The sequence below is a fragment of the Aedes albopictus genome, chromosome 2 (genome assembly GCF_035046485.1).
Source record: "Aedes albopictus strain Foshan chromosome 2, AalbF5, whole genome shotgun sequence".
NCBI classification, from domain to species: Eukaryota; Metazoa; Arthropoda; class Insecta; order Diptera; family Culicidae; genus Aedes; species Aedes albopictus.
Genome location: NC_085137.1, coordinates 329,948,719 through 329,975,258, shown reverse-complemented (window position 1 = coordinate 329,975,258; position 26,540 = coordinate 329,948,719). Strand labels below are relative to the sequence as shown.

At 38.2% G+C, this 26,540-nt stretch overlaps 2 protein-coding genes across 9 annotated transcripts in view; one reads left to right on the top strand and one right to left on the bottom strand.

Moving 5' to 3' along the window:
- Positions 1 to 627: 627 nt before the first annotated feature.
- Positions 628 to 7,127, bottom strand: LOC109399440 (ester hydrolase C11orf54 homolog). Its single transcript, XM_019671882.3, has 3 exons — positions 6,768 to 7,127; positions 1,583 to 1,681; positions 628 to 1,520 (listed from the first exon to the last, which is right to left on the bottom strand). The coding sequence occupies exons 1-3, from the start codon at positions 6,844 to 6,846 to the stop codon at positions 730 to 732; spliced, it is 969 nt and encodes a 322-aa protein (XP_019527427.3). The 5' UTR covers positions 6,847 to 7,127; the 3' UTR covers positions 628 to 729.
- A 16,085-nt stretch (positions 7,128 to 23,212) lies between these two features.
- LOC115267583 (acetylcholinesterase) overlaps positions 23,213 to 26,540 on the top strand; it is a 28,986-nt gene continuing 25,658 nt past the window's right edge. For 2 of the 8 annotated variants that reach the window (XM_062852520.1, XM_029874696.2), the window contains exon 1: positions 23,349 to 23,491. Coding sequence is in view for 5 of the 8 variants with exons in the window: in XM_019670346.3 (XP_019525891.3) it covers positions 23,507 to 23,578; positions 24,044 to 24,411; positions 24,470 to 25,456 (1,427 nt within the window). In the remaining 3 variants the exon portion in view is untranslated. The other 6 variants (XM_062852523.1, XM_062852522.1, XM_019670346.3 and 3 more) reach the window with 6 other exon arrangements.

Sequence of the window (26,540 nt, the reverse complement as noted above, 5' to 3'; positions counted from 1 at the left end):
CACTCAGTGAAGTGGTGTAGATTTTTCTGGAGCAGAAATCGAACCCTCACTACGTGGTACTAATAATAGGCCTAAACAACCAACGTCGCTAGCCGCATGGCTACGAAGCCCACCACCAGTAGCTACACTACTGAGATGCATATTAACATTTTCAGAGTTTTAAAGAACTAAATAATAACCTTACTGAAATGTTATTCGAATGAGCATCATCAACATCAGAGATTCCCATACAACATAGGGCAATTATGCGTAGAATAGCAGTATTGCAGACTACATCCCAAATTGGACTATCACACTTTTTATGGTACGCCTAAAAAGTGTGATAAAAGTGCACATTTGCCTCCGATCGTCTCGACGTCTTCGGGGCACTTATTCCTCCATTTACAAGGAATAAGTGCACCGAAGACCTCAATTCGATCCGACGTATCCCTGCATTGTAATCACACTTTGAAGGTGTGTGCACACTATTGTGTCAGTCCAATTTGGGGTGCAGTCAGCGATACAGTCCTCGCTTTCATCATACCATCCCTATCATCCATACTGAACAAAAAGCTTATCATTCACTTCAACACTTCCAATGGACAGCGAAATGCAAGGCCTTCTTCATAACTGTTCAGTTATCTCCCATTCAGAAGCAACATTAATCAGGCATTTAATTACCGTTGATCTTTGACATTCTGTTTGTTTCTTCATTGAGCCATATTCGTACGTAAAACGAGCGTACCATAATCAATCACGTCCAAATTTGTGAGTGTTGACGGGCTTGTCGACCCGGACGATTTTGTTTCCCAAATTGAAATAGCCTTCGTACTCGACCGTATCCGGGGTCGTGTCGATGTGGTAGTGGCCACCTTCGCCGTGCCTCGAGAAGCTGTGGAAGTGCTGCAACCGAAGATCCAGATCGCACTCGTTCGTTACCAGGGTTCCAACGGCGATCAGCGTTGCAGACATGTCGAAGAAGTTCAGCCAGGTATTCAACTCATCCTCGGTATAGATGGGAGTTTCCGAAAACGGTGACATCACGTGCTGTTTGGCTTTTCCATTCTTCAGCAGAAATACTCCTCCCATGCCAACCGTGCGTTCTCCGTAGTGCTGTTCCAAGGTGGTTCGAACACTAGCGATGAAGTCCTTATTTCCGGTGCGTTTCTTACACTTCACTTTGAGAACTTTTCCCGGTTTGCCTTCGCTAAGGAAAATGTTGCCCAATAGAGCGCAACGAGTTTCCGTATTCGGTATCTTCTCGAGAAGAACCTTTTTCCTATCGGGTGTTACTCGTGCTAGATGGCTTTCGCTGAGAACGTGCCCGTTGGCATGGACCTTAAGGTTGAACATGCCTTCACAATTGGAGTCTACCAATGGATATGGACCGGCTCCGGCCCCGATTGCGAGGAACTCCTTCTTTGTGACGTTAAGTGACCGTTCAGAAATGGAAACCAAGTCGTATAGTTTGGTGTAATCCACGTGGGGGAGCAGATATGGAGGGCCTCCGATTTCCAGAAGAGTAGGGTTGCCATTGAGTCCTAGAAAAACGAGAGGTGCTGATGTTCATTTGGTTCAACAGTAGAAATTCATTTTGATGTACCTTGACCCGCTAGGTGGAATGGATCTTCTGTTAGATTTGGACAGTCCACTACTTCGACCTGAACAGTTTCAAAATTAGACGTCAATCCAGAAGCCAACACTGTGATGGGAAGAAAAATAAAAAAAAGTTTGTTATTTCTTTCCAGAATATACCTAGTATGTAATACGAAAAAAAACTCTTTATTTTTGAAACACGGAGTTTCGTAGTTGCATAAGGCAGCAGAGATCTTGAATTTGGTCGTCATTTATAATTTAATCATTAAATTGCGATTTTCGCTGTGTTCGTAATCACCGATTTCAAATCTAAACTCATAAAAAGAAAACTGAAAGTTTCAGCTTCTCAAAAAGTATTTAGAATATTTAGGTGAGCATTTACCGCGATAATAAGATAGGTACCACTGGAAACGTGAAGCAGCACTGTGTTCCCTTATATTTGCCAGGAATTCCTCCGGAGTTTTAGCTCCCCTGGAGCTTCCTGCTGGATCCTTCCAGCGTTCTCCGATTCCTTCCACAGTCACATCAAAACAGAGTTTTACGATTACACGATTTATTTGCACGCATAAACTACATTTATGCAATTCAGTATCATTATTTATGTTTTATCTAACTCATTTTGGTATCATAATGCCCATTTTTTTCGAGTTAGTTCATTATGCAACTGAAATGAGTTGCATAATGAAAAATAGTTGAATAATGTTCATAATGCAACTCATTTGAGTTGCATTATGAACATTATGCAACTCAAATGAAACCCCCCCGTGGCTACGCCAGTGTGTATTACAGTATGTACACGATTAGTCTTAAATTTAAACCTAGGATACCGTTCAAATCGTGGAAATATTTCGTAATTATTCTCTTCTGCACTCAAACTTTGAAGAAACTCATCTTAGGCGAAATGTTTCAGCAGAGGCGTCTTTCAGGGTGGGTCAGATGATCCTGTAGCTCGTGAACAATCATCTTGTTGCTCGCTTGGGCATGCGAGAGGTCTATCAAATTCATCCAACCAAAGTGGTTTTCATTCTTTTTTATCATATTTTAGCGAATAAGCAAGGAAATTTCAAAATCTCACACTTTATGTTAACGGCGGCCTGGTTTCAGCGAGATTACTCATAGAGGTATACCCGGTGGAATCGGTGAAGCAATCTCTATATCACGGGTTCCCAACCGGTGGTCCGCGGCCCCCTGGGGGGCCGTGAAGCCAGTCTAGGGGGGCCGCGGTGTTACCAAAAAAATGTTACATTTTTATTCTATTTTGTGCAAATTATACCAATTTTTAATTTTGTATATCACCACCCCCAAAAGCCACAATTTTAGGAACAAATTTTCAGTATAAAACTCCTTCAGAAGAAAAAAAATTTGGCTGCGCCGCTATTTTTCAGCTACGACTCATATTGAATATTCATGGCATAATTTTTACGAAATGTGAGTGTCGAATAAAAAAAAGTATCATTGAACGTCAAAAATCCCTCCCGCAGTAAATTTCTGGCTACGACACTGTACTCAAAAAACTCGGTTTCGTTCATTTAATTCATATTTTTTTCTAAAAATTTTCATTGGGCCGCAGATGTTTTGACAATTCTTAAAGGGGGTCGCCACCTCAAAAAGGTTGGGAACCCCTGCTCTATATGAATTTCTGCAGGCATCCCCGGCGAAATTTTTGATGCAAAGACGAAGTCATGTAAAAATCTCTGGAGGAATCCCTGAAGAAATTCATGGGAGCATTCCATCGGGATTTACCGATGGAATCCCAAGAAAAATCCTGTAAGAATCTCTGGAGGAGCTGGTTGAGAAATGCATATACGAATTCCTGGAAGAATTTCTGAAGATATTGCTGAAGGAATTTACAAAAAGTCCTAGGAAGAATCCCCAAAAAAATCTGAAGTATTTGTTGAAAAAAAATTGTAGGGAATGTTTGTTGGATTTTATAAATATATCGCAAAATAAATATCTGAAAGAAACCCAGAACGAATTTCTGAAGCGATTCCTGAAGGAATTTGTGGTTTTTTTTAATGAAGTAACTAAGAAAACCCCTAGAGGAATTATTTAAAAGATTCCATGACGTAATTCCGTAAGTTTTTCCCTAAGGAATCAGTGGAAGACTTTTTGAACAAAAAAAAATGCTGGAAGGTCTTATGAAAGAATCATTCAAGGATTTTTTTTTAATGAAATACTCGGAAGATTTTCTAGAAGAACAATTTGACGCCTTTTTGCCAGAATTCCCACTATAACTCGTAAAATAAACTGTGAACCTCAAATATTTTTGCTGTTCTATTTCTTGTAAAATTTGCAATAAATATGTGCTGTTGAACAGTTAGTTTTCATTGGAAAAGTATGTTGAAAATGGGAATTAGTAACGTGACGTTACAACGTCGTAGCGTTACGCTACTCATTCTCATTTTGAACAAGCTTGTCCAATAAAAACTAAATGTTCAACAGATTTCATTTACAAGGAATCCGAAAATGCCTAAATATTTGAAGTTTTCGGTCGTATTTACACGGTGTTCAATAAGTTCGGATACACCATATAGCTTGAATTCATTTCACATTTGTAATTCAGCTTTTCAAAGTAAATGTATTTATTGAAAGGTCATAAACCACTAATGCTGAAGACAATAACATAATTTGATTCAACTTAAGGACAGACTTGTTAGAATCCCAAAATGGCCACCAAAATGGCCGACTTTGGCACCTACTCGCGATTTCGAGCGCACAAATCTCTTGGTAAACAAAACCAGTGCACCTGATTTTATTATTTGAAGCTTATTACAAGTGAGCAAGAACAGAATAATAAAATGCATTGTTGTTTAAAGCTTGCTTCTTGAGATTTGTGCGTCTGAAGTTCGGATGCACTATTGAAGCAGGATTTCAAGAGTTTATCCTTAATACCATTATTCAATGAAAACTAGACGAATTGTCAATGAAAGATTTGCGTGCCGGCACATTTACAATTATTACAAAAAGATAAATGACAATTTTTTGAAAACATATACTGTATTTGATCAGTGTTATGTGAACTTTCAGTAAATACATTTATAGACTGTTTCAGAAATTATAAATACACTAACGATTAACTGCCAAAAAAGTGTTTTCTAGCTCTTATAGTAAACATGCTAAAGAAGCAAATGATACCAATTTTGTTGATGTTTCTGGTAAAAGTTAAAAAATGAGTTGCATTATGAACATTATACAACTATTTTTCATTATGCAACTTATTTCAGTTGCATAATGAACCAGTTCGGAAAAACTGGTCATTATGATACCGAAATGAATTAAATAAAATGTAAATTATGATACAGAGTTGCATAAAGTATATTAATCGCAACAGTTATCACTATTTCCAATTTTCCGTGTGCAGCATAGTTGTCCCATGTTCTATAGGAATCCCTATTAACCTTCACGTACCCGACCCCCAACATCTCATTTTCAAAATGCTGGCATTACGTCAATTTCCATCCAATTTTTTTTTGAAGTCGCCCTCAATCGATCATAAATTGGTGCAAGTTTATTACACCCAAGTGGCCATGCAATATCCGGAACCATTCCGGAATGTACTGAGGTCAGGGGGGTGCCGAAATGGCAAAAAGTGATTATTTCCTGTGTTATGTTTGAATTATCAATTTTCTGCGGAATTTTTGTTGCGAACAATAAAACACAACTTCCAAAACCAGATTTGAATAGGTTGGCGCATCCGTATCACCATGACAGGTTCCGCGGGTCCTCATTGGGGACATTTCTGGTTTTCATCCAAAACATGTCGTGCGACATATCAAACTTCATGATTTCGAATGACTGAGTCAGAAACGATGCCCTGAAGTCTGTATCAACTAATATGGCCACCCCGGAACATCTAGTACAGGTTCTACGGGGGTGTCATCGAGGACATTTCTGGTTTGCAACCAAAACATGCCGTGCGACATTCCAATCTTCATGATTTCGAGAGAATGAGGCAGAAAAAAATGATTGAAGTATGTGGTTCGAAACCTTTTTGCAATTATTGCAAAGTTGTTTGGGGTTTTAATGGACTTTATGTATCTAACAAAGGGTTGGTAATCTCCTAAAAACCATTTGACTAAAAAATATGCATTAGGCCTGTCCACCTTTTCAAAACTGTTCTCTGATTCTCAAGTCCACCCCCATATTTTGATTGTCATCCTAAAAGAAGTAACTGATCAAAATTTCAGCCAAATTCATTGAAATTAAGAGGTGCATCAAATCAATTTTGTGTTTTCGACTATTTTTGAACTTCAAAAAATCATAACTACACTAAAACTTGTCAAAACATAATTCGACAGAAATTGAAAGCTATACTTGTTTGCTACAACTTCTCCGAATAACGTGTGCCAATAAAATTGAAGAAAACATCTGTAATTATCACATTTGTAATCAGAAAAAACCTTAAAAAGTTGACGCATCGCGCTTGTTTGTTATCACCCGTGGTAGTGGGTAGCCAAGGCAAACTACAAGGAAGCAAAGCTACTACGTTCAGTACAATTTCGCGCCACAGCGTGATTGCCTCCAAAAAGCTAGTTTTTAGGCCACATTTGACTTTCCCGAATTTTAATATTTTTTGCTCAACTTCTACAGCATTGGTGTCAAAGAAGCAAATAACCAAAAAACATGAGAGAATATGATGCCGTTTTAAAATATCAAACTTATAACGTATATAAGGGTGTTCCAGAACGAAATCTATCAAAAAATCAACTTCAAATCAAATCAAATTTTGACCAGTTACTTCTTTTAGGATGCCAATCAAAATATGGGGGTGGACTTGAGAATCAGAGAACATTTTTGAAAAGGTGGACAGGCCTAATATGCATGGATATATAGATTTAGCATCAATCATGATTTAAATTCATTTTTGCAATCGAACTATGATTCTCTCCTCACATTTTGTAAAAAGTTTATTTTTCTAAAGTTTCAATTGAACGTCAGTACAAACAGTTCAAATCAAATATTTAACCAATCGATGTTCAAGCTCCAGTTATCTTCAGTACTGTATATGTAGTTTGGTAGCATGCTTTGATAAGATAAGCATAGATCTGTTCCGCTTATTCAATAAAACTATCTAAAGCCTTTCTATATTAAATAAGCAACCATCAAACCTGTTTCTCTAACGAAACGTACATTCACTGAATAGCCTTTACTAAAATCTGCAGCATAGCAAATACCTTTCTTCTTGGACTTACCCTGGCAAACTTCCTCCAACGATGGCACGTATAATGGCTTCTCTTCGAACGGAAGTATGGTGGTATCGATACTGGCCATTTTTTTTTTATCCAAAATTGATTTTTTGATTGGTAACTTTTAGGAAATTGCCAATTTAACAAACAAATTACAATTAAAAAAAAAACTGGATAAACAACACCGCTACCCAGAAAAGCACCTCAGCTGCAGGCCAACTTTCGAACTAAGCGCCCAGCGACGACGTCGACTGAATGAAAGTCACTTTGATTGACTACAGACAGCTCACACAAGTGGAGATCGCCTGATGATTGTGGTTTTGTGAGTGTCGGTCGGGTTGCTACCTATAGAGAGAGATGTAAACCCGTTCGTTCACCACCCAGCCCAATACGGATACAAATCAGCTGGCCACTCAATGTGTTGGTTCTGCATATGGTTCCACTAGCTGGCTGTGAGTGAGTTGTAAATATTGTTTTATCATTTGTAAACACTAGCAAAACCGCAAACAATCGCTCCCGGTGCACACAAGCAGTTTCTTATCAGTTAGGTACATTGCAATCAATGGGACTTCAACGATCATGGGAGATAATGATGTTCCGGGGTGGTTGGTTTGTTTTATTTTTATTTATTTTTTTCAAATGCAAGGATAAAGCGCGTAGAACTCTCTAAACTTCCGCATCATTTCCAAACTGACAACATGCAGTTCGCCTCATCACGTCGTTCATTTCTACTTCATAATACATCGTGGGTTGGATCGTTGCGTGCTTTGCGCAGGTGCGATTATTTCGTGTTGGTGAGAAAATCTTTCTCGTAGGTTTATTTACTTGAGCAGAGATTTCAAATGAGAATGAATAAAATTCATGCGTTCGCATGTTGTGCAAACATGTATCCAAAAGAGATACACCACTGGAAAAACTTGTAATTAGAAGGCACGAAATGTTGCTAGGGTAAAAGGGTATAATGCGCCCCACCGGGGCAAAACGCCCCTCTTCATTTTCTAGCGATTCAAGCGCTTTTCGCATGCGTGATCGATTCAATATCTTAAATATTGAAGAATTATTGCCATCAAGCTGGTCCGTTAGTGGATTGGTACAGAAAAGCAATAAAAATATCAAAAAGTCTGAAACCGAGGCTTTTTGCGTAATATTTTACCTCTTGTGAGCTGACTTCATTGTAAACGACGCTAGTTCTGTTCGCTTGTGTTACATTGCAACTTTTATGCAGTCAAACACTTGTTGAAAGACCCTCCTAGGATAAGCATGTGGTGGAATTATCCCCTGGAACAGTTTTATCACGGGGCTGGACGTTTTTCTTTTGATGGGGCGTATTGCCCCGTTTGTTTTGAAAAGGCAAATTTTGGAACGTTTTTGAAAAACGTTTCAAAGCTTCCATAGCCACCTCTCCAAAGGCAAAGTTCGTATGCAACATTTCACTAATTTTAGTAACAACGATTTGCAGTGAACAATAGATGGAATAAGGCGCCAGTTTCAAATATATTGCCATTTCTGCTTAGGGGGGGCATATTATACCTGTTTACCCTAATTGACAAAATGGGAGATGAAATTTTTGAAAAAAAAAATCGCGTTCTGTTGGGATTCGGAGAGATACACCACTTGCAAGTTTTTCATCGATCGAAACTAAATGTATAAGAATCGCACAAAAAAATCCTTACTTTATTTTTAAAGCTGTGTGCTGCAATACGCACATTTTTCAGCATAACTAATCTTTTTTTTGTTTTTATTAACGTGTATTAACACTAAGCTGATTCTACATTCATACCTAATCCTTTTTAAACCACATTTTTTACCCATTTCATTTAGGATCGAATCCCACTCCTGACACACACAGCAAGTTCTTCCTTTAGAAAGGGAAGTAAAGCGTGATGAACTAACTCCGGGTTAAAAAACCTTACCAACTGCCACTGTGCTAGATATTTGAGCTCATGATTTCATACGTAAATGTCACTTGCCTTCCAATAACAATTAGCCGTTTTGCAAAAGGATAACAGTACAAACATAGGTACAGGGAATATATTCATAAAATCGGCTCATATATAAAACGGACTGCAGTGCGGAGTTTCAAACCTGTATGTGCTCAAACTCTCCCGTCAGAGAACAAACATAAATTATCAAGTGTCTCCATGAATGGGAAGATAGCCTTGGTGATATTCCGACACGATTGAATAGTTTCCAACTGGATCAAACAACACCGATTCAGTTATATCCATATCGTTATGGCAATACAGATACCAAACGACCAAATATACTCAAGAGTCTTGCTGACTAGTGAAAAGTACAGATTTGTGACAATATTCGTTGCTTAAAGCTGTGTATCTTATTCTCCGAATCTGGCAAATATTGAAAAAAAAAAAACATAGCAGTACATTTGTTTGATTTGATAATCATTAGGCCGTTTTCGATTTTTCCAAAATTTCGAATACTCAAAACTGCATAGCCACACAAGGTTACAAATAGGCCCAAATAAAACCCTGCAAAATAATAAAAAAAAAACATAAAAAAGCGTCCGCACTTTTAAAGAAAAAGGTATTTTTAAGCAGCACAAAAGTTCCTCTTCTTCCCTGAAGATTTGGGATTTGGGGCATATAGGGTATCGAGCCACTTGGGCAGTGGCCGAAATTTTGGGCACTTTTCGCTATAACTCAGTCAATTGCAAACCAATTGAATTGAAATTTTGTACACGGCTCGATACGTGTCTCACACGTTCCAAACATTGTGTCAATTGATTCAAAATTAGCTGAGTTATCGCATAAAAGTGCCCAACGTACGAGCCCTGCCGAGATGGTTCCACTTCCCGATTAGTGATCATTTTGTTTAAAGAGAACTTTATTTAGTTCAATTTTAAACTAGGGTGTTATTAAATTACGAAATAATGAATATTTTATACGCGCATAATTTCTAACTTAGGGGTAGGCGGGGCATAATGAGCAGCTTAAGCATTTTGCCACCAAATGCAGGAAATTAAGTGCAACCAATGTGTAATTTTAACGTTCAATCCTCATTTGAACCTTAACTCACAAAAGTTAATCGTTGAAATTCCGAATAAAGTTATAAATGTTGTGAAATTTTATGTTTTAAAAAACGTATAAAATCGCGAGTTGCGTTTTGGGGGTGGGGCATAATGAGCACCCTAGGTGGGGCAGGATGATCAATACCAGTTTTGTACACAATCAAATGCTAATTGACTATTCTTGTCAATGATAAAGCATACCGGCAACAATCAATGAGAATTTGAGGGATTCCGGGGTTTAACTTGTAGGGAACTGTGGGATTCCAAGGAGTTTTCTAATGAGGAATTTTTAATGGATGATAATATACAGATAGTGAAATTTTCAAGCTAATAAATTGAAAGTTACTGATAAAACCTTACTGTATGCCGAGCTATATGCTTCAAAACAGAGAAAACCAAAATTAAAGTTTGTTTGTTGAAGATGTTTACCATTTTCATTATTTTTTCACCAGTTGCTCATTTTGCCCCACCCTACTACCAACTCTTTGAAGCATATTTTTTCAACAAAATAATTATACAAATAATTGAAAAGCGTTACAAATACATTTCATCGGCCTAGGGAATATCAAGAAAATTGATACATGCCCACTAAGTTGTGATTTCGATTCCCAAAACCTTATTTTAGGTCACCTGAATCTTATAATATTTTCCCAATACATGACCACTTTACGCATTTTGATTAATTTTCCAAGGTAAACGGATTTTTTGACTAATGTCTTGTCATCAACTCATTGGATTTTAGATAATTAGGCTACAATCAAGCAATTTGTTTTGTTAATTTGAAGATTTACAGTGAAAATACAGGGTGTACATTATGCCCCACCTGCTCATTATGCCCCGCCTGTAAAAATCAGCTAAATTTTCTCAAAACTTTACAGGTTTTAGCTTTTAACCTACCAACTCGCGCGGTTGGCCACCACCGCCAGTAGCGCGCTAAAGCTGAGTATAGAAAGTGAGATTTTTTCAAAGTGATGTACAAAAAACAACAGCGCGATCGTTCGAAGGTTAAGAACATCAATCATATTTATTTGGAAAAATATCTGGTAGAAAAAAATACTCAATTTAATTCTTCAAATCCTATACGACAAGCGAGTTTTTTGGTAGTGTTGTATTTTTACAACGGCGCGCATCCTGAAGGGTTAATACCATTGGCGTAACTAGAGGGGGGGGCAGGGGGGCCAGGCCACCCCCAGAATCCGCCAGGCCCCCCCCAGAAATTTTTCATGACTTTATATATGGAAATTAGAAAAAATCTGAAAACCACCGTCGTGGTGACAAACATAGATCTATATTATCAATTTAGTTGAAAGTCGAAGTTTTCGACTAGCGAAGTTTGATTTTTCTCCAAATCCGTGCGTCGGACCTAACTGCGAAAGTGGTGCGCTGTATAGCAAACAGCTATACAGCGCACCACTTCCGAAGTTAGGTCCGACGCACGGATTTGGAGAAAAATCCAACTTCGCTAGTCGAAAATTCCGGGTTTCAACTGCACGTACAGTAATAGAAATTTATTTGACATAATATGTGTTTAAATTGACAGTTATTGGAGACGATTCTCAACTTGTCACTCTTTACAAGATCATTGTCCAAAATGGTCTATGTAATTAGTTAGTTTTGTTTGGAAATATTATATAATCAGAATTATATAAAAAGCAATACTTTGTACATCTTCTTTTTTAAATCGCTGAAAAATTAATTCTAAAAGATAACTTCCAGGAATTCCTGGATGGGTATCTTTAAGAATCTTTGAATTTTCTAGCAGCATTACTGCAAAATATGGTTAAGTGTTTCTTTATGGAAATCAAGTATCATGTGGGAAAAAAACTCTGGTTGAATTTGCAATGGAATTCCAGCAAAAGTTTGTGAATTCCTAGTGAGAATAGATGTACGTAGCTGAAGCGTAAACGCGAGTGTATCCATTAAAACCATGCTGGAGGTGATTTTTAGTCAGTCACTTTTAATTTCTTTTATTTCGTGGGCCAGGGGTATTTTTGCGTCTATCAAACAACGCACAAATTCAAATGGTCATTGAGGAAGTTTTAATATATTTAAAAGCTGGTGCTGCAAGATGTAATCGTAAGTTTGAAGGTATTCATGATTGGACTTGTAAAAGACTTGGTATTCATGAGATAATTGTGAAAGAATTCCTGGATGACTTCTTGAAGAATTTCTTGGCTTCTATGTCCCTCTAAATTTCCTTGACTTCCTTGGGCATAGAGTATCTTCGTGCCTGCCACACGATATACACATGCAAAATGGTCATTGGCAGAGGAAGCTCTCAGTTAATAACTGTGGAAGTGCTCATAGAACACTAAGCTGAGAAGCAGGCTTTGTCCCAGTGAGGACGTTACGCCAAGAAGAAGAGAAGAGAAGTCCCTCTAAAATTATCTAAAAGAATTTCAATACAAATCGCTGAAGGAATTCCTCTAGAAATCCTTTAAATTATTCAAAAAATCTACAAGTAATCCTAAAAAAACCCTGGGGTGAATCCCTGAAAACATTATGAACGGAATACTGTAATTTTTTAACAAACCGCTGAATAAATTAAAAAAAAAATCCCAAGAGAAATTTCGGAAGAAATCATTGCAAGAATTCTCGGAGCAATACCTGCAGGAATCCCTGAAGTAATTTGTGAAAGTATACCTGGAGGAATCCCTGGATGAATTCCTGGAGTAATCCGAAGAGAAATTATGCTAGGAATTTCAGGAAAAAAAAATTTGAAGAATCCGCATCAGAAATCCCTGTAGAAATCACTAGAAATTTTTTTAGATGAATCTTTGGAGGAATTTCTGGATGCATTCCTGGAGGAATCCTTAGAGGAATTCTTCAAGAAATCACAGGAGGAGTTCCTAGATGTATTTCTGGAGGATATCCGGGAAAACCTTCTGGAAAAATTCCATGCGGAATCTCTGGAAAAGTTCCTGGACTAATGCCTGGAGCATTAGGAGATTTTTTTTTATTATCGTACAAATTGGTAAGAAGTTTCTGAAGGTTAATGAAATTAGGTAGGGATCATATATATTTGAAAAACTAAATTGAAAAAAATCAGGGTCGCCTAATTTTCCGGAAAACTCCAGTGAAAATCAAAAATTTTCCACAGACACCACCTGCTTTGAAAAATCATAGAACGAAGCATCATAGGCACATTTTTTTGTGAAATCATAAGCAAATTTTCTCAGCAATTCCAAGATGGATTTCTGGAGGAAATCCTAGAAATTTTGTTGGACAAATTCCTGGCGGATTGCCTGGAAAAGTTAATGGATTGATTCATTGATTTGTTTTTTTTTAAAGAGACTTTCAGCCCTTGGCTCCAAAGTTAATGGATAAATTTCTGAAGGAGACATCCCTGGAGAAGTTCCTGGAGTAATGCCTGGAGCATTAGAGAAATTTCTGATGAAATTCCAAGATAAATTTATAGATGAATTTCTGGAGGAATTCCAGGAGGAATACTTGGAGGAATCTCACGGAAGTATCCTAAGAAGAATCCCTGCAGGAATTTCTGGTATATTCTTGGAGGAATTCATGGTGGAATTTCTAGAAGAACCCGTGAAATAACTCCTGGATGGATTTCTAGAGGAATCCCTGGAGTTGAAATTCATGGATTAATTCCTAGAGGAAACCTGAAAGAATTTCCGAAGGAATCCCTTGGAAAAATTCCTATAGAATTTCCTGAAGAATCTCCTGAAAGAATATCGGAAGCAATCTCTCAAGGATTTCCTGCAGAAATTCCTGGAGGAATGCTGTAAAAATTTCTGAAGAAATACCTACGGTAAATCTTGGTGGAACTTCTTGAGGAGCCCCTGGAGACACTGCGGTAGTAATTTCTGAGGAATTCCCAGAGGAATTCCTGAAGGAATTCCTGAAGGATTTCTGAAGGAATTCCTGGGGTATTTCTGAAGACACCTCATAAGGAATTCCCGCAAAATTGCTTAGAGAAATTTCTACAAAAATTCTTGAAAGAATCCCTGCACTGAGGATACTGCAACTCCGAAAATCATACGAATTAACTATGATTTTTTGCCACAAGAATTTCTTGCGAAAATCATAGTTACGAACTATGATTTTAGATTCAAAGCGCTAACTACTATTGTCATACTGTTACTGTATATATTTCATTACACTCACGTATGAAAATCATACCGATAACGTATAAAAACTGAAAGTATGTCTTATGACTATCATACATATTTTTGTGAAATATTTTGTACAAACTTAAAATAAAATGCAACCTGGAATCGAACCAGGAACATCAAGGTTAGCGAGTGCGTGCTTTACTCATACACCCATCGACGCTTCAGAAGTTGAAATGGTTAGAAGCCAATAAAAGATTTTGTTGTTTTTTAGCAATGATGTTTCATAACACATCTCATGATTTTCATGCGATGCTTCTTATGAGATTTTTCATACGACAAGTCTTATGGATTTCGCTTTTCAATGTATGAAAAGCATACGAGAACTATGAAATGATGAAAAAAATAAAAATAACTGTTTCATAAGATGTAAACTATGAAAAACATACGATCAGTATCCTCAGTGTGGAGATATTCTTGGAAAGAACCCTGAAGAAATCCCTGAAACAAATTTCTGGAGGAACCTTAGGAGGGATTCTTGGAGGAACTTCCGGACAAGTTCCAGGTGGAATTTCAGGAGAAATTTCTGGACAAATCTTTATAGGAAATCTTGGGGAAATTCCATGGAACTATTCATGGATGAATTCCAGGAGGAATCCCTTAATCAATTCTTTGAGGAACCTTCCAATGAATTCCTGGAAGAATCTCTAGAGGAATTCTGGAAGGAATCCATGGAGAAATTTCTGAATATATTTATAGAGAAATTCCTAAAGAAATTTCTAGAGAAATTCCTAGAGGAATTCTGAGAGGAATTTCTAATGGAGTTCCAGGAGAAATTTCCAGAGGAATTTCTGGAGGACTTACAGGAGCAATTACAGAAGGAATTTCTGGAAGAATTACTGGAGAAATCATCGGAGGAATTTCTGGAGGAATCCATGAAATAATTCCTGGAGGAATGTGTAGAGGAAACCACGGAGAAGAAATTCCTGGATAAATTCTTGGGGAAGGATTTCTGGAGGAATTCCTGGAACAATTCCTGAAGGAATTGCTGTACGAATTACCGAAAGTATTCTTGAAGAAATTCCTGGGGTAATTTTTGGTGAAATTCGTGGTAGAACTCCTGGAGGAGTCCCTGGAGAAATGCCTGGATGAGATCCTGGAAGAATGCCAGGAGGAATACCTGGAATAATTCTTGAATAACTTCCAGAAAGAATTTGTGGGGAAAATTCTAAAAGAATCCCTTGAGGATTTCCTGGAGGATACCTGAAAAAATATTTGAAGGAATTCCTAGAAATATCTCAGGAGGAAATCATTCAGGAAGAATTATTGGAATATTTCTTGGATAAACTCCGGGAGGAATTCTTGGGGTAATTTCTGAATGAATCCCTGGAGGATTTTCTAGATAAATTCTTGGAGAAATTGCGGTAGTAATTTCTGAAGGAATCCTGGATTAATGCCTGGAGGAATCCCTAGAGAAATCTCTGGAGGAATGCCTGGAGTAACCCCTGGATAAATTCCTAAAGACATGCCTGTATCAATTCCTGGAGGAATCTCTCGAGAAATTCCTTAAGAAATCCCGAAACAATCTCTAGATGAATTGCTGGAGAAATCCCGGGATGAGTCCATGGAGAAACTCCCAGCAGAAATTTCTAAAGAAACCTCTTGAAAATTTCCTAGAGGAATCCTTAGAGAAATTTCCAGAGAAATTCTTGGAAGAATCCCTGGGAAAATTCTTTGAAAAATCCCTGGAGGAATCCCTGAAGCAATTTCTGGAGAAACCTCAGGAGGAATGCCTGGAAAGTTCTGGACAAATCCCCTGGATAAATTCCTTGCGGAATTCCAGGAAGAATTCCTGGATTAATCTGTAAGTGATTTTTTGTGAAAATTCCTTGGAACTATCCCTGGAAGAATTCTTGAATGAATTCCTGGAGGAATCTCGAGAGAAATTCTGGAAACAGTTAATGGAGGAATTTCTGAAGAAATTCCAAAAGAAATTTTTGAAGAAAATCCAAGAGAAATTTCTAGAGGAATTCCCAGAGGAATTCCTGAAGGAATTGCAGTAGTAATTTCTGAAGGAATTCTTATGGGAGTTCCTGGAGCAATTCCTGGAGGACTTTCTGGAGGGATTCTTGGGGTAATACTTAAGTAACTTCTTGAGGAATTCCTGGAGGCATCCTTAGAGGAATTTCTAGAGAATTACTTGGAAGAATCCCTGGGGGAATTCTTGCAAAAAAAAACCTGGAGGAATCCCTGAAACAATTTCTGGGAGAACCTCAGGAGGAATTCCTGGATAAATCTCTATATACGGTCAGAAAATTCACTCATTTTGGAGCTAAAGTGGGACAACTCAAAAATGAGTAATTTTTTTTCCAGCGACAGCACTGGCCCAAGTGCAAACATCTCATCCGTTTAAGTCGTATAATATTCTTGCTGATGAGAAGAATATGATACGGCCTAAATTGGTTGGATTTTTACACTTGGGCCAACGCTATCGCTGGAAATGCAATTTACTCTTTTTTTTGAGCTGTTCCAGTTTAGCTCAGTTTTGTGTAAATCTTACTCATTTTAGAGTAACATTTTTTTAGCGTGTAGGAACTATTCATGGAAGAACTGCAGGAGGAATCCCTAAATGAATATCTTGAGAATCCCTGAATGAATTCCTGGAAGAATCTTTAGAGGAATTCTGGAAGGAATCCATGGAGAAATTTCTGAAGGAATTCCTGGAGAAATTTTTAGAGGAATTCAGAAAGGAATTTCTGGTGGAGTTCCAGGAGGAATTACTGGAGGGATCCATGAAATAAATCCTGGAGGAATGTGCAGAGGAAACCCTAGAGAAGAAATTCCTGGAAGATTTTTCGGAGGAATTCATGGAGGAATTCCTGGATCCAAACTTGAATAAATTCCTGGAGTAATTCCTGAGGAAATACCTGGGGTAATACCTGGAGAAATTCTTGGTAGAACTCTTGCAGAAGTCTCTGGAGAAATACCTGAATGAAATCCTAGAGGCATGCCAAGAGGAATACCTGGAATAATTCTTGAACAAAAATTGGGAGGAATTTCCGAAGAAGTTCCTGGAAGAATCTCAAGGATCATTCCTGATGAAATACAAAGTTCGATTTTTGAGGGAATTCCAGGAGGATTTTCTGAAGAATTCTCAGGGGAAATACTGAAGAAACCGCTGAAATTCCTGAGGAAATCCTGAAATCCTGGATTAATTCCTGCGGGAGTTTCTGAAGGAATCCCAATAAGAGTTCTTCTAGAAATGTTTAAAATAATTTCGGAATTCGTTTTTGTAAGAATAACAGAAGAAATTTCCGGTGAATCCCTGGAGGAAATCTTGAAGTAATTTCTGAAGAAACCCGATGAGGAATCCCGGAAGCAAGCCCATTAGGAACTCTTTATGGAATCTCAGGAGAGCTTTCTTAGCGAATACCTGGAAGAATTTTTGTAGGAATATTCCTGGATAAAAAAATGAAGAAAAAAATGTCTGCAGTAATTGTTGAAGGAATACTAGGATCCCTAGTGGAGCGGACCTGGTAAGATGGTTAGAACACTTGACTATCACGCCGAGGACCTGGGATCGAATCCCACTCCCGACAAACTCGCAAAATGTGAGTTCTTCCTTCGGAAGGGAAGGAAAGCGTGGGTCTCGAGATGAACTAGCCTAGGGCTAAAAATCTCGTTAATACAGATAAAAAAAACTAGAATCCCTAAAGGTTTTTTGTACAAATTTTTCAAGCAATTCTTGGAGTGTTTTTTAAGAATCTCTAAGTAAAATTTTCTAAAAGAATTTCTGGAATACATTCCTGCAGAAATACTTCGAATCATTCCAGATGTAATTATTGGAGCAATCTCTAGTGGAATTTTGGAAGGCATATATGGAGATTATTATTATTATTATTATTTTTCTTTATTATCGAGATTTTCAGCCCTCGGCGTGTTCATCTCGTAAATATGGAGATATCCCTGTAGAAATCTCTGAATACCTGCAGAAATATCTTAAAGGATCTCTGGAGAAATTCCTAAAGGAATCTTCGAAAAAAAAAGCACTGGAACAATTACTGGAGGAACTTCTAAAGATATCCCAGGACAAATCCCCGAACAAATGTCTAGTGGAATCCCTATATGAATTCCTGATTGAATTTCTGGAAGAAGCCAAGATGGAATCACTGAATTAAGCTATGGAAAAAAATCTTGGATGAATTGTTCGTACTCATATAGTTTACAAAACTATGAACAAATCTAAAACAGTCATTTTGATGACTCAAAACTACAATACTGATTTGCATATTCACATATCGGGCGCCCATCCCGCTTAAAATTCATCTCAGGTCAGGCCCCCCCTGGGCCCCCTCCAGGAAAAAATCCTAGTTACGCCAATGGTTAATACAGCTTAGTATACAGAACAGTGATATGTGGAAACTTAATCCCCGGATGATTACACACACACATATTAGGGGCTGTCCATAAACCTTACCTTACCTTGCCTTACCTTGTTGGCTATAAAGTAACTTTACTCCAACGCCGAGCGTATAGTAGAGCACCATCTTCGTCGGTCTTGGGCGATGTTCCTCCAGTTTCCCCGAACGTGTAGGGATAGTAGATCTTCTGCAACCGCGTGCAGCCAGTGAGTTCGCGGCCGCCCACGAAGTCGCCTACCTCTACCGGGTTCTCTGCTGAACATTGTTTTCGCTATTCTTTCTTCCGACATTCGCACTACGTGTCCAACTCACTGAAGTCTGCCGTATTTCATACGTTTCACAAGATTCGCATCCTGGTACAACTCGTGATTCATGCGTCTGCGCCACACTCCATTTTCTTGTTTCCCACCGAGAATTGTCCACAGCACTTTGTGCTCAAAAACTGCAAAAGCTTTTCGGTCTACCTATCTCCTTTAACGTCCACGCTTCGTGACCGTGGAGTGCAACCGAAACAATCAGCGTCTTATACAGAGCAAATATTATTTGCGTTTGCAAGTTACGGGACCAAAGCTGGCTACGCAATCCGTAAAAGGTCCTATTCGTAGCTGCAATACGCCTTTTTACTTCGCGGGAAACGACATTGTCACATGTCACTAGTGTTCCAAGATATTCAAATTCTTCAACAACTTCAAACATATCTCCATCAACCACTGCCTCAGCACTAACACCACTAGGCCTGATTCTGTCTCTACCCGCATGTACTTCGTATTGGTAGAGTTAATCGTCAAGCTGCCTCTTTCTTCAGAGGAGCATAAGCTTCCTCTACTGCCCTACGATCGATGCCGATGAGATCAATATCGTCCGCAAAACCGAGGAGCATGTGCGACCGTGTGATGATAGAGCCATTCCTCTGCACGCCTAACCTCCTAATCGCTCCTCGAGTGCAATGTTGAACAATAAATTTGAAAGAGCATCCCCCTGCTTCAAGCCATCCAAGGTCACAAACGACGTAGACACTTTGTCCGCGATCCAAATACACCCGATTCTTTTTTTGCACGGGGGATGCGTACCGTGCAAAAAAGTTTTTGGAAAATTCGAAAAACAGTGCAAAAAAAGTAATATAATTTCTCGACGAATCATGCAAAAATAAGAGTTTGAATTTTTTTTGTATGGTTTTTTTTTATGCACGGCCGTGTAAAAAAATCCGTGCAAATTAAGAATCGGGTGTACTTGATTTTCATCCATCCAGCGTTACGCGTATCAGCCTAATTAGTTTCGCCGGAAAACCATGTTCTGACATTATCTGCTAAAACCCGTTTCTTTTCACTGAATCGTACGCTGCTTTAAAATCAATGAACAGATGGTGAGTCTGCAAGTTATATTCCCGAAATTTATCTAGGATCATACATTTGATCCGGCCCTCGCGAAAACCAGCCTGGTATTCGCCGACGAAGGACTCCTCAAGAGGTCGCAGTCTGTTGAACAGGACACGCGACAGTATCTTATACCTACGCCGAATTTAAAAAGGTAATCCCTCTGGAATTGGCACACTCCAGTCTGTGCCCTTTCTTGTAGATTGAGCATATGACGCCATCCAACAGCTGGTGGGCAATTTTTCATCCTCCCAAATCTTTATATTAATCTGATAGATTGATTGATGTAGCTGCTCTGTCTGTCCATATAAACCACGTGGTCATCGTGGTTTTTTCAGTGGGTGTAAAGTGGGCGGCAGCGTCTAATAGGAGACTTGACTGTAATACAATTATTGGAAGAAAAGAAAAATATATAGTTTACGTATCTAGAACATTGTCAAACAATTCCGAAGACCTTACGCAACAGACTTGAGAGGAGGACAAGACCTGAATCAGGTGTACCTAATCCATATTGATAACAAAACCTCCTTGAATAGTTTTTGTTTTCCGCTACGCTATAAAAGTAAATTTGAAAAAAAAATCGAATCAATAGAGATAACTACGGTGTTATGGGGAGCTATAGGGTTGATCTTGATAAATAAAGATAGGTAGTATTGAAAGAATCTGATTTCAGGTTTAAAGCTATTGAGATTAGTCCGATTTCCAGATAAAGTATATTGTTTTAATAAACTCAAGCATGCATATTTTGTTGGTTTTGTTTTATATCAGAGAACGAGTATAGGCGTTTACTTCTATGATGTCAGAGACAAACATATATAGCAATGACAAATGTTCCATCCCATATGCATATTTTAGGATCATAATAACGTAGAGAGTTTGATTTTAAATTTCAAAATTTTGTATTGCATTTGGCAGTTCAATGCAAACCTTGAAATAGATGTTTATGTAACGAGTTGCAAAATGATGATTTTTATAGCAGTACAAATATGACGAGTGCTGTAAAAGTCCAGTTTTGCAACGAGTTGCATACAACATTTTTGGCAATGAGAAGAAATAATCACTGTAATATGATCATTTACCATCAGTATCATCATGCTTCATTGAACGGGATCACTCATGTGTTCCATCTAGCTAGCCGCAAAACTTGAATCAAGCAAGCTGTGCTATTATTGTCACAGTTTTTCAAGGTCTTGACGTGGAAACACAGGTTGTTGCCCAAACAATTGCATTATGATTCATAATGCAATTCGAATGAGTTGCATTATGAGTCATAATGCAATTGCTTTTTATAGTGAAGAAAAGTAGGCCGTAGTGACACTAAAACGGCAAGTATAAAATGCAATATTATAGTGTCATGTTGCAAAATAGGTATTTTTGCAACAAGTTGCAAAATGATGATTTTTTCAGCTCGAGTCGTACATTTATCCAACGTGGCTTGCTGAAAAAATCGAGTTTTGCAACGAGTTGCATACAACATTTTTAGAAATTACGAAAACTACCCTTTCACTACAAACTTTTCTAGCTACACAAACAAGTTTCAGTAGGAAACACGAGCTGACACAGGAAAAAGCGATTCTTGCTGCAATTTCTGCATCTAGTCTGCAGTCCAGATCGCAACTTAGAATAGTCCTGATTCGGATTCAAGTTGTTGAGAAAATAAAGGATCAGCAGCAGAATATACGATAGTTGCTAGCGTGAGAATTGTGTGATTGCAAAAATGCCGAAAAGTACTACTTTTTAGAATTCTTAAGAGTGCAAAAAAGTAGTACTTTTCAGTACTCTTGTTTTAGTGAAGAAAAGTAAGCCGTTCTGTAATATTTATCGCAAGTGAAAAGTAGGGCATTTGACAACGTATTTACAAAAAGTCTATATCGATATTTTTAGGAATTCTTCTAAAGGTAATTAATTCAATTCATACACAATCTGTTGAACTATCGTAACCTCCTTAAGTTTTATTTTTATGCATATTTTTGATACAATGTTTTTGCGATTATCAATGTTCAATTTTTGTGAAAAATTTATCCCACCAGTAAAATATTAGATTCATTGATTTATTACGACGCTGAAAATAAAAAAAAAAACTTGCTAATAGTGGATTGCGCTGTTTAATACTGATATTCTTGCTGATACTCATACATACCAGCCTCTATGAAGGTCGAGGAAATATACGCCATTGGTCTTTTGCTACTGAGATGATAATCTAAGATACATAATACTTTATATCAAAAAACATATCATTGTGTATGCTCTCTTGCAGTGCATATGCTGATTGTTTTCCAACCTCTTCTGTCAAAAATGTGTCTGTTGGTAAGGGATTGATGCTTACTTTTTCGAGAGAAATTTCAAATCATTGTAATATAGTTAATATCTTCAAAATCCATAGATTATACCACATATCGAAGTCAATCTTGACTCAACAATACTTTTCCAGCTAACAAGCATACCTAAATCAGACTAATCTAAGCTAAATGTCTCGTTCACCTTAATCCGGTGTGAAGTGGTTTAACTTTTCTGCTCCATAGTGAGGTGGACACACGCGAAAGGATTTTCATTATTGTTTGTTTTCGTGTGAAAAATTGTTCGGTTGTGCGCTGTTGTTTGTGTATTAGCCTGGTACCCGGTTATATGGGAAAATATAAAAAATGGAAAAACTCCAACTCCTGTATACTTTTTGAGTTCCATTTTAGTCCCATATCAACTGTGCAAAATTTCAGATCGATCGAAGAAACTATATTTTAGCGCCCGCCATTCTTAGTTTTCCATACGATTTACTATGGGGAAAATTTGAATGATTTTAAATGATTTCTGTAGATAACTTCACGAGGAATCAGACCTCCGAAGACCGCAAAACGATGCGACGTTCGTGGAAAAAGTTATTAAGCCTCACCCGATCGATAAAATGACGAGATTTTATTATTTATTGTTATTCCTTACATGTTAAACAGCATTGGCATGCCATTTGGTTTTCAGTCAATACCTTTTTACACATGTCTTAGACAGGGGACTGTTATGGTCTTCTTGTTTTCTTACCCCGCATTAAAATTATGCTGCTGTGTTGAAAGATAGGTTGTCAGCTTGAGCCCTACGCTTGAGCCGCTGTTATGCTGGCTACGAAAACATTGCATTGGAGGGATAGGGATGCCAATTCCTTGGTCTTAGATCGCTTTGCGGTTTTCGGAGGGTTGGTTCCTCGTAAAATTTCCAACAGAAATCATTCATCGATTTATTTTTAGGAGTTAAGGGTTTCCCCATGGTAAATCGTATGAAAACTTAAAACGGCTGGCGCTAAAATATAGTCAGGAGTAAAATGTCTTTTGGTGTCCCACGCTATTGTGTATACATATTGACCCGTTTTCAGATCACATTGTCCACGTGACTAACTGATAATTGTCCAAATTTCACCGCACATTGGCGCGCTCTCACATCTTCACATCTTGCTTCATACTAGCTTTCCTGTACAAACTCAGTTCGTTATGCTTTCATCGCAGAGCTTGTGAGCGAAGTTCATTTCAACTTGTTCACATTTGACGTTCGTACTTCATTCATTCGCCGCAAATGTACGCACCCGCTTGGCTGTGTCGATTCTCTCTCTCACCAGACATTGAAAGCAGTAGTAGATTAGCCTTCCCCTCAAACGCACTCGAAAAGATCGAAGTCCACAACAAGTCACAGCCGTATGGGACTCTAGTGTTAGTACACGTATTTTCGTTTGTAAAAAAAAATCATCATCATCCATCCAGACATTGTTATCATTTTTGGGGGTATCTAAACGAGAGGAAGTATTTCCGATATCCGATATTCAATAGTGTGTCTAATATCTGCGAAAAGGCTGTCTATCGTAAGTGATAGCAAAATGGTATATGGTTTAAGGTCATTAAGCAGCAGATTGCTACGTCACATCGCAATTGGTTCTAGTACTCGATCGGCAAGTATTGTGGCTTCTGATATGTTTTTGGAGTGTTTTGGGTTCAAAATTTGTTGAAATCGTGTTTGCTATTCAATTCAACTTTTTGGATTTCTTGGAGATTGACAAATTTTCGATAATATTGATTTACGTAGATTGAACTTTGCCTCTGTGATGTATGAATGTGCGTGAAAGTGGTGGTGGTTGGATAGATGTTCTCGTTACTAATCCTTATGCAATGTTCATAATTATTTACAACTTGTTGAAGACTGAATGAGTACGCGCGATAAGGTTAACAAATTTATTATCGGTAATTGCAAGTCAACGGTCAGTAGCTTAAGATATTGTGTGCGGTGCAGGTGTGTCGGGTAGTGAAAGGGTACGTTGTGTCGACATTTTGCATAGTATTGAACAGTCCCAGAAGGCTAGTAGGATGGGATTAATTAACTTTTATATAATTTATGTCTTGAAATGAATATCCCACAGATGAGTGCGGCTAATCGAATAAATGTTAAAGTACACCAGGGCACCGTATCCGGTGTCCGGGAGAAACTGCCCAATGGAAACGAATCATTTGCGTTTCGTGGAATTCCGTACGCTAGACCACCCGTCGGAGACTTGCGCTATAAGGCTCCGCAGCCTTTAGATAAATTCCAGTATCCCATATTGGATTGTAGTGCCGAACGGGACGTTTGCTTCAGTAGGAATATGTTTACCCAAGAAATTGAAGGGTCAGAGGACTGTCTTTACCTTAATGTGTATTCGCCAAAGATAGGAAGTGACGATAAGGCACTTCCAGTGATGGTGTTTATCCATGGAGGAGCATTTATGTTTGGTAGCGGTAACAGTGATTGGTAAGTCGCGAAAAATATACGATAATAGTTCAATGCTTAAATAATTTCAATGTTTCAGTTACTCGCCGGAATACCTTGTACAAGAAGACGTTGTAGCAGTAACACTGAACTACCGCTTAGGCCCACTAGGATTCGCATATCTTCCAAGTCAGGGTATTGAAGGAAACGCTGGACTAAAAGATCAACTGATGGCCTTGAAATGGGTCAAGCAAAATATTTCAAAGTTCGGCGGTGATCCAAACAACGTAACAATGTTTGGAGAAAGCGCTGGTGCTGCATCGGTACATTTGCATTTGTTATCCCCACATTCCAGACAATATTTCCACAAAGCCATTTGCCAGAGTGGCTGCAGTATTATGGAATGGGTCATGCAACGTGATCCAGAGTATAAGGCAAGAGCCTTGGCCAAGTTGGTAGGATGCAAAGGAAAAACCGACGAAGACGTTTATGAAACCTTGATGACGTCTTCAACTGTCGATGTTGTCGGACGGTCGGTAGGCGTTTTGACCGATGATGAAAAGATTCGTGGACTTCCAATGCCATTCAAGCCAGTTGTGGAGAGTGAGTCCGCAACGGACGCAATTGTTACGAAAGCGCCAATCGATGTAATGAAAACTCCAAACAGTATCCCAGATATTCCGGTCATGATGGGAGTGAACAACAGAGAGGGTACTATAATGCTTCTGGATGGTATTAAAAAACTTGAGTTGTACGATAACGATATGGCGCGATTGATACCCAGAACTGTGAATGTAAACCCTGGCACAGTAGCGAGTAACGAGCTGGGAGAAGAGATTAAGAAATTTTACTTTGGTAATCAGTCGGTTACTACAAAAACGCTTCCACAGTTGGCGGATTTAATGAGCGATTATCATTTCTCTATTTTGGCAAACGTATGCTGTGAATTGCATTCACGGTATCAACACCAGTCACCGCTTTACTACTACAACTTCAGCTTTGATGGAATGTTGAACATGTACAAAAAGCTGCTGAATCTGAATGTTCCCGGAGCATGCCATGCTGATGAATTATCATACCAATTCCTGTAAGTATTCATAACAACATCTTTATTAATACAGAAAATCTACTAATTTGGGACGCGTTAAAACGTACCTACTTAAAAACGTACATAAAACGTTTCACGATATCTCAAAAATCAATGCGTGAATAAAACTTTGGATCTCTAACTCGGCGAAAGAGCTGAGAGATATCGCTCTCAATCAGTAGCTTATTGCACGAGTTCATGCCAATATTTTAATTTTATATGATTTATCGATCGATCCAGTTTTAGCGATTGCTAGACAAACGTCCAACTGAAATAGGTAACGACGGCTAATTCTGGAGCTCGATTCAAATAGGTCGTATGTGCTTTCGTCGATATAAAATTCGATCAGTTTATTTTAGTAATAGTAGAAATATGGATGATATTTCGGTGGCTTTAAATGATAAAACCAAAAGCCTGTTTTATAAGGAATCGGTTGTATGTATTAATTTTGTTAAATTTCAACAGTTTCCGCTATAAGAAGCGAATCCAACTGATCGAGTTTTATATCGACGAAAGCACATACGACCTATTCAAATCGAGCTCCAGAATTCTTCATTACACCAAAACCTAACCTAACCTCAAAATGACTGACAAATCTCAGGTCATTTTGACAGATGTATAATGAGCATGAAAAGGACGGCAACAAGATCGATAAAGTAGAATACATTATCCGTCTTTTTCGTGCATGTGTGTGGTCTGTCAAAATGACCTGTGAATTGTCAAACATTTTCATGGCTAGCTTTGTTGGTGTAATGAAGAATTTGCTACGTGAAAGGGAAGTAATCTATACACCATTTTTTCGACGCGACTGAAGTTGCTGCACATGTAATTTCACAAGTTTTTTTTTTACTGTGTACGGTTATTGTCATCACAACGATAACTGTACGCGTTTTCATCCAGGGTATGGAGACGCATGGTACTTACCGCTAGTACTTACACAAAAGTAATCAATGGGACACGTTTGGTGGAGTACTAGATTTGTAGTAATGAGCTGAATTATCGAATGATTAGAGGCTAAATTATCCGTTTCTGCAATAAATGGGTGCAAAACGCGTATGTACTATGATTTCTCTTATCATCATCA